The sequence below is a fragment of the Oncorhynchus clarkii genome, chromosome 13 (genome assembly GCF_045791955.1).
Source record: "Oncorhynchus clarkii lewisi isolate Uvic-CL-2024 chromosome 13, UVic_Ocla_1.0, whole genome shotgun sequence".
Taxonomy (NCBI): domain Eukaryota; kingdom Metazoa; phylum Chordata; class Actinopteri; order Salmoniformes; family Salmonidae; genus Oncorhynchus; species Oncorhynchus clarkii.
This window is the reverse complement of record NC_092159.1, coordinates 58,384,609-58,393,339: the sequence shown is the minus strand read 5'-3', so window position 1 is coordinate 58,393,339 and position 8,731 is coordinate 58,384,609. Positions and strand designations below refer to the sequence as shown.

The 8,731-nt window shown below is 41.3% G+C and overlaps 1 protein-coding gene across 2 annotated transcripts; it reads left to right on the top strand.

Annotated features, from left to right (window-relative positions):
• The first annotated feature begins 581 nt into the window (after window positions 1-581).
• Window positions 582-5,311, top strand: LOC139365167 (metalloproteinase inhibitor 2-like). Of its 2 annotated transcripts, none has more exons than XM_071102607.1 (5): window positions 582-1,076; window positions 1,742-1,812; window positions 2,402-2,498; window positions 4,324-4,445; window positions 4,620-5,311. In XM_071102607.1, the coding sequence occupies exons 1-5, from the start codon at window positions 947-949 to the stop codon at window positions 4,773-4,775; spliced, it is 576 nt and encodes a 191-aa protein (XP_070958708.1). In that variant the 5' UTR covers window positions 582-946; the 3' UTR covers window positions 4,776-5,311. The 2 variants fall into 2 exon arrangements, with proteins under 2 accessions (XP_070958708.1, XP_070958709.1); XM_071102608.1 differs by lacking the exon at window positions 582-1,076 and adding an exon at window positions 1,293-1,458 and having other exon boundaries at window positions 4,620-4,969.
• Window positions 5,312-8,731: the final 3,420 nt, after the last annotated feature.

The following is an 8,731-nucleotide window of genomic DNA, read 5'->3' as shown; positions in this document are numbered from 1 at the left end:
CGGTAAATTACATTAATTTTTAAATATAGAAATGTGTGTGGTTAGCTTGTATGACATTAAAGTGGTATTTATTATAATCCTTAATGTCGTATCTTTCATAACACATTGACTCCTCTCAATTTAACGCATTTCCCTCACTCAGACAACAACAAATGTGCAAAAGTAGCCCAACTAGAGGGAGGGATGGTGTTATCTTCTTGTCTCTTGTGGTGCTCAAGTTTAACGGCTGTCAGTCAAAACAAATACCAGTGCTGCGAAGTGGAGAACCTGAGCTCTTATGTTATGTATAGCGTGTTACTGTACTTATCAACAACAACAATCTGCCATTTTCATCTCATATATGGGGTGACAGGGGCAAGTGAACTGAGCAGTTGGGCAAATTGAGCCTGCTCGGAAATTTCCCGAGGTGTTTTTTAATTTTTTTTTACTGAAACTACAACTTTAAGGAATTCCAGTAGGCTTAGCCAATTTCTTTCTATTGAACCTTTATTTAACTAGACAAATCAGTTTAAGAACAAATTCTTATTTACAATTACGGCATACCCCTAGCCCTGATAATGCAGTGCCTAAGATCGCTCCGGAGCCCCCAAAAAACAAAAACCGAGCTTTCAGTTTCATTCACAATTTATGGCATTTATGGCAGCCGGGCATGTTGAGCCTGGTCTGCGGTTGTCTCGTTAGGCGGAGGATTATTTTTTAATTGAATGGTTACTGTTCTGGAGTAATAGAATGCTCAGCCTACCACCGGCTGGGTTCTGGCTGGAGGAGGAGCTCACAGCCTGCAATAAATAGCGGATGATTACATTGAAGGGAAAATATTTCGAAGAGTTATCCATCGGTCTGGGAACAGTCTCGAAGGAAATAGAGTCCAGTGTACTTTACGCCTCACGCTTTCATTCGTCAAATCCTTTTGTGATATTTTGGCGACCCCGTAATTCGATTCCAAATGACTCGGTATGTAAGCAGCTGTTTCATTACTCTGGTCGTTCTGTTCCTTTGGCGGGTCGAAGACATCGCAGACGCTTGCAGTTGCTTCCCTCAGCATCCTCAACAGGCTTTTTGCAATGCAGAAATCGGTAAGGCAATTTGGGAACATTTTACTTTTCAGGTGAGAGCTATCAATACGCAACATGAGAACACTTTATGGATTGTCTGTGGTCGTAGGCTTAATGATCATGTCCAAATCATTTATACTATCTACATCTTCTCACAGTTATTTACGTAGTTAAGTAGGCGACAGACAGTAAGATGGTTTACAGCCAGGACTCTCCAACCCTGTTCCTGGAGAGCTGCCTTCCTGTAGGTTTTCAAGCCAACCCCTAGTTGTAATGAACCTTGTTCTGTTTATCAACCAGTTAATTATTAGAATTAGGTGCGCTAGCTTAGGGTTGGAGGAAACCTACAGGACTGCAGCTCCCCAAGAACAGGATAGAGCCCTGCTACACTATTTTGCTTACGGTATGAAGTGTGCCTACAAATGAATTATTTGAGATGTATGTGTTTACATAACATTAAGGATACCTGCTCTTTCCATGACATGGACTGGCCAGCTGTAAACTATGATCCCTTATTGATGTCACCTGTTAAATCCTCTTCAATCAGTGTAGATTAAGGAGAGGCAGGTTAAAGAAACCTTCTACACTGTTCTCTCTCCATATCACCCTTAAACCATCAGTGTGACTGACTAGTATACCGGAATAGATTTCAATAACGTTAGATAAACCATGTCTCCCTCTTCTAGTGATCAGGGCGAAGGTGGTTGGAAAGAAAGCGGTGTCTAACGCCATCAAGTATGACATCCAACAGATCAAGGTATGATTCTCCTTTTTTTTTAAGTGGTTCTATAAAAATGTCTGTTTCTAAATGGTAATGTAATTATTCAGTCGCTCTTCCTACTGGTCCTAGACTATGGTGACATCCCCTATGAACTCAGCTGCTACTTCGTTAAAGATATCACTACATGCTCTACCAGAGTTGGTTGGCCCTTTAACTAAGACTTCCACTGCCTGACATCATTAGTAAGACATAAGTTAGCCATGCCTGAGACTGGTAACTGGAAGTTCCTTATGGAGTAAGGTAAACTAGCTTTTATTGTGTCTTTTTTGCACCTGATTTGTGGAGCCTTGTTAAAATATTTTACATTTTGGAAGAAAATGCATACAAAAAAAGCAGGAAGCTGGTCTCATTTCAGAGTTTCTTATTTTGAGTTCTTTGTTTATTTTATAATTCAGGGCTCATCTGTAAAATAGATCTGGGTTAAATAATGATTGCTTGCACATTACAGATCTGTTGACATTAAAGGGTAAAGACTGACAGTGCCTGAGTGGTGCAGTCAGTGAGGTTCCAAACTATATATGTAGCTGGTTGACAGATCTTCCTTTCTCTCCTTGTGATTGGCTAGATGTTCAAAGGTTGTGACCAGGTTATCCACGCGATCTTCACTTACACCACTTCGTGCAGCGTGACTCTAGAAATCAACAAGGAGTATCTCTTCACAGGTGCGGTTCTCACTACGTTACCCAAGTTCAATAGCCAGCACTGGTTAACCCTATCAGTCCTGAGACCCCAGCAGAGATCAGCTCTTCATTTATCTGCATGTTCAGCCCTGACTTTTTGCCTTAGTGTTTTACCATTTTTCTTTCCAGGACAACCAGGGCTACAAGTAAACCACAAAAGAAGTTGACAAACGGTTACATGCGTTTTATTAATAAATGTTAACATGAGGCAAATACTAGCTAAAAATGAATTTATATGAATGCTGTACATACAGAAATGGTTTGCTCGGTGATAAATGACTATCCAGTTAATCAGTGACAACTGTTAGTTTGTAAACAGCTATGTAAGCGTATTACATTACTAAAGACATTATGTTCTCTGATTTCCTACCTTCTCTGGAGAGGAACCCCGTTACCTTCATGACTCTTGATTAGCTTGTGAGTGTCATAGACTAAAACATGTTCGTGAGTCTCGGCTTTTCATAAATTACTTAACAAAGATAATCCAACAATTCCAAAGATTGTACTTTGTTACAGTTCGTATAGTAAGGAAATCGGTCAATAGAAATATATTAATTAGGCCTTTCTCTAGGGATTTCACATGACTGGGAATAAAGATATGCATCTGTTGGTTGCAGATGTACGTTTACAAAAATGTAGGGCCGTCTGTATCTGTTCCAACCATTTTCCCTGTGCAGCGCAACACATCTCCTTCGCTTAGTAGTTTAGACTGTTGAATGTTGTCTCGTTCCTCTTCAATGGCTGTGAAGTTGCTGGATATTGGCAGGAACTGGAACATGTTGATCCAGAGCATCCCGAACATGCTCAATAGTGTCTTGAGTATACAGGGTATGGGAGAACTGGACATTATCAGCTTCCAGGAATTGTGTGAAGATCCTTGCGCCATGGGGCTGTGCATTATCATGCTGTAACATGAGGTGATGGAGGTGGGTGAAAAGTATCGCTGTGCATTGAAATTGCCATTGATAAAATGCAGTGTTCATTGTCCGTAGCATATGTCTGCCCATAGCGTAACCTCACTGCCTCCATGGGGCACTCTGACCATAACGTTTACATCAGCAAATCGCTTGCACACAATGCCATACACGTGGTCTGCCGTTGATCGGTTTGGAGGTACTGCTAAATTCTCTAAAATGGGGGTGGCTTATGGTAGAGAAATTAGCATTCAATTCTCTGGAAACCGCTCTGGTGGACATTCCTGCAGTCAGTATGCCAATTGCACGCTCCCTCTACTTGAGATCTGTGGCGTTGTGACAGAACTGTGCATGTTATTGTCCCCAGCACAAGGTGCACCTGGATAATGATTATTCTGTTTAATCAGTTTCTTGATATGCCACACCTGTCAAGTGGATGGATTATCTTGGTAGAGAAGTGCTCACTAACATGGATGTAAACAAATTTGTTCACAATTTGAGGTAAATAAGCTTTTTGTGTGTTTGGATAATTTCTGCCATCTTTTATTTTGGCTCATGAAACATGGGATCAACACATTACATGTTGCGTTTTTATATTTTTGTTCAGTGTAAATGCATGAGACGGACAACAATGTGACAAGTTCAAGGGGCTTAGACTTTCTATAGGCACTGTAAATGTATACAACTAATGCATTAGTTAATACGTGTGTGTGTACACTTATGATGATAAATCTGTTCTGGGCTGCATCAGTGTCTTCATGCTCCAGGGTGATGTATCCTAACCATTAGTGGAGCAAATGCTAAACTGAGCCAAGATCAGCATCTAGGGGCAACTGTACCCTACACCATGTTTTCCCCACAGTACAATGACTATCTATATGTCTTGTCTGTAGGCAAGCTGAAGACTGGAAGGATGTCTATAACACTGTGTGGCTATAATCCGCCCTGGGAGGACTTGAGTGCTGCACAAAAGAACAGCTTGACTCACCGCTACCAAAGCGGCTGTGATTGCAAGGTGTGTGTGTGTGCTGGGAATTATAGTAATTACTATATACCAGTTTAGTTAAATAGTTACATGGCACATTTTCTTCAAGGGAGTATACTATTCTGGTCACATTTGCAAATGCTTGAGTATTGGGGTAATGGACAGTCAGTGATCTTGGTCTTATCTCTCTACTCTGACCCACAGATCATCCACTGCACTTCCCTCCCCTGTCCAATCAGCACCTCGGATACATGCCTGTGGACATACTTGGGAACCGACAATGGCCAAAACCTTGCCTGTATCAAGAGGCAAGATGGGTCCTGTGCCTGGTACAAGAAGATAGCACTACCCAAGAAGTAGTTCCTGGATATTGGAGACTCCTAAACTCTACAGGCCATCCACTCACTGCTCAGTGACTAAAGATGCCTGCAATTAATACATGAGTAAACACACCTACAAATGCAAGTTGTTGTGATTTTTAAATTGTTTACTGGTCACTTCTACAAGTGCAATTTAAAATAAACATATATAGCACTCAAGCTAATTTCTTATGTCATTCATTTGTCACTTGTTTTTAAACTGGAACCAAAGGTGTTATTGAAACCCCAAATCGTTTTCGATATGCTTGTCTGTAAATGGAACAGTGTTCCTGAAATACCATAAAGCCTGGGACGCATTGAACAGGGTGTAATGTATAAATTTCAGATGGTATGTTCTATACATGAATAACAGTGTCTTCTGACATGAAAGGAATCATGTCGGTTTGAATGGAATCTCTAACATTAAACATTTGTCTACTGAATGTGGCCCTTCAGCAGTTTGGGGTCTAAACCAAGGCTTCAGCATTGTAATGTCATTGACCAAATAAAGCCACTTAGCTTCTTTCTTCCTTGCTTTAAAAGTCGGCTAATGTTGTCCTTCAGTGGAATAAATGTTCTGTACATTTCAATAATTTAGCAGACGCTGTTATTTAGAGCCACTTAAAAAAAAAATATCACCTTACTGGACCCAAGTGGGAATAAAACCCACAACCCTGGTGTTGCCAGAACCCTGCTCTACCAACTGAGCCACGTGTCCAACCCTATTGACAAAACCCTTTGATTTATTGGCAATGGAGATGGTTAACTTGGCTGCTGTGGTCCACAGTGAAGGGTAGTGGTTTTTGTCATGACTCTTGTTCTGGAGGCCACACTGCATATGGGCACAGTCATAAAATCTGAATTTAAACAACTTAACCTCAACTTCTAATACATATGAATATTTAATGTATAACCAGTTATTTTTGGGGGTTCCTAAAATGTTTAACAAAAACCTTAAACTAAAATGGCTATAAGTATCAACCCACTTTGTTTAGGTAAGCCTAAATTAGTTAAGGAATAAAATGTGCCTTAAATCACAAGTTACATGGACTGAAATAATGGGGGTTGACATGATTTTTGAATGACTACCCATTTGTCTGTCCCCCATGAATCTGTAAGGTCCCTCAAAGACCAGGGAACTTATTGAAAGCCTTCTAAAGGGCTACTTGGTAGATGGTTAACAAATCAGACTTCTCTTTAAACATGGTAAAGTTAATAATTAGGTATGAAACCACCCAGACATTATGCGTACCCACCATGGTATTGGGCAGCTGCTGACATTTGATAACTTATCTGGTTTAGAAATTAAACTCTGGTCATCTAATTGCAGAGAACATATACATTTTGGCCAGCTTTTTTTGTTAAGATTGTATTACAAGGTATGCTATATGTGTAAGATATGCCATGTTAGTATATGCAGCTGTAGGTTTTAAACCCCATTCTAGGCTGTTACATTTCTGTAAAGAGTTTGTCTATCGGGAGTGAGTTTCCGTTAAAATGATACCAGCGCCCTGCTTTAGACGTTCCATGCCCGACCCACACAACCTGTGATTTCCTTGAATCTGATTGGACAGAGGTGCCACCACAGGTCCCATAGTGGCGGGGCAATTATTTTTATCCTGATTGTAACAAAGTTCAGGTTTGCCCCCCCAACATTTTTTGAATTGTAATTTACACCAGATATGTGTTTTTAGAAGGTCAGTTGTATTAGTGTGCTTGTCCCTGGAGCAAATTGGAGGCAAGTGCCATGTACAAGGGCACACAGACTGCTCAGTTATTCCAACCAGCAATATTTTGGTTACTGGCCACACTAACCACTAGGCCAGTGTTCCCAACAGTACACATTTGTTGTAGACTGTCAGGAAGTCCTGGATCCAGTTGCAGAGGGAGGTGTTTAGTCCCAGGGTCAGCTTAGTGATGAGCTTTGTGGGCACTATGGTGTTGAACACGGAGCTGTAGTCAATGAGCAGCATTCTCACAAATGTGTTCCTTTTGTCCAGGTGGAAAAGGGCAGTGTGGAGTGCGATTGCGTCATCTGTGGATCTGTTGGGGCGGTATGCGAAATGGAGTGGGTCTAGTGTAACCGGAATGATGCTGTTGATGTGAGCCATGACCAGCCTTTCAAATCACTTCATGGCTACTGATGTGAGTGCTACAGGGCGGTAATCATTTTGGCAGGTTACCTTCGCTTCCTTGGGCACAGGGATTTTGGTGGTCTGCTTGAAAGATGTAGGTATTACAGACTCAGTCAGGGAGAGATTGAAAATGTCAGTGAAGACACTTGCCAGTTGGTCAGCGCATGCTTTGAGTACACGTCCTGGTAATCCGTCTGGCCCCGCGGCTTTGTGAATGTTGACCTGTTTAAAGGTCTTGCTCACATCGGCTACCGAGAGCGTTATCACACAGTCGTCTGGAACAGCTGGTGCTCTCATGCATGCTTCGGGGTTGCTTGCATCGAAGCGAGCGTAAAAGGCATTTAGCTAGTCTGGTATAATTTCATATAAGTGTCCGGATTAGTGTCCCGCTCCTTGAAAGTGGCAGCTCTAGCCTTTAGCTCGATGCGGATGTTGCCTGTAGTCCATGGCTTCTGGTTGGATATGTACTTACTGTCACTGTGGAGACGACGTCGTCGATGCACTTATTGATGAAGCTGATGACTGAGGTGGTATACTCCTCAATGCCATTGGATGAATCCCGGAACATATTCCAGTCTGTGCTAGCAAAACTGTCCTGTAGCGTCCGCGTCATCTGACCACTTCCGTATTGAGCGAGTCACTGGTACTTCCTGCTTTAGTTTTTGCTTGTAAGCAGGAATCAGGAAGATAGAATTATGGTAAGATTTTCCAAATGGAGGGAGAGCTTTGTATGTGTCTGTGTGTGGAGTAAAGGTGGTCTATAGTTTTTTTCCCCCTCTCTGGTTGAACATGTGAAATGCTGGTAGAAATTTGTTAAAAACGGATTTAAGTTTGCCTGCATTGAAGTCCCTGGTCACTAGGAGCATCGGTTCTGGTCTACTGTGCTTCTCTGTATAGTACTTACCCTCCTCTTAAACCCTCCTCTTAAAGCCCTCATGAACCATGTCTATCTAGGTCTACTGTGTTTCTCTGTGTAGTACTTACCCTCCTCTAAAAGCCCTCATGAACCATGTCTATCTAGTTCTACTGTGTGTCTCTCTATAGTACTTACCCTCCTCTAAAAGCCCTCATGAACCATGTCTATTATTCCTCCACTAGATGGGGTCATTCCTTCAATCATATTCAGTTGTAAATGCTACTTGTGGAGACTGAATTGGGTTAAACGGTATGAGTTCCTCTTTGGTCAAACTACTCTCTGACCTCTCTGAGACTTTACTCACTTTTTCGGGCAAGTGACCATAATCTTTTAGCAACCAATAAATACTGCTGACTTGGCCGATGGGGAAAGTGTATTTTAGACCTGAAAGTAAATCTCTGGATAGGATATGACATAGTGATTAATCACAGTTTAAAACTCCTGGCCCTATAGGGAGGATGAAAACTCTGTCAAACTGCAGCAACATTCAAATCAAAGTTTATTTGGTCGTTTACATCGATGTGCAGCAAAATGCTTGTGTTTTCTAGCTCCAAAAGTGAAGTAATATCTATAAATTAAAAAACAACACACAAATAATCTAAAAAGTAAAACAATGAATAATTATCAGAACGAGCAATACCAGAGTCTGAAATATAGACAGTCTGGACAGTAAATGCATAGAAAAGGTGAGGAGAGCAGTAGCTATAGTAAAACCTTGTACTTGTTCATATGAATTATATTTTAAAAGGGGGTTCCGTTACACAGACAACTGTGATTAGACAATAGAACTAACAGGACTGAGCTTGCTTTAGGCAGGGTTGCATCATGTAGGCCCATGGATGGAAACAGCCAATGCCCCAAATCCTTAAATTCCATCCCTGTGTAGGCCTATATACATTTGTAATT

Excerpts from the sequence above, each read along its gene's own strand:
- LOC139365167 (XM_071102607.1), top strand. The coding sequence starts at position 947 with ATGACTCGGTATGTAAGCAGCTGTTTCATTACTCTGGTCGTTCTGTTC. Across the intron at positions 1,077-1,741 it reads TTTTTGCAATGCAGAAATCG|TGATCAGGGCGAAGGTGGTT; the intron begins GTAAGGCAATTT and ends TCCCTCTTCTAG. Across the intron at positions 2,499-4,323 it reads CAAGGAGTATCTCTTCACAG|GCAAGCTGAAGACTGGAAGG; the intron begins GTGCGGTTCTCA and ends TCTTGTCTGTAG.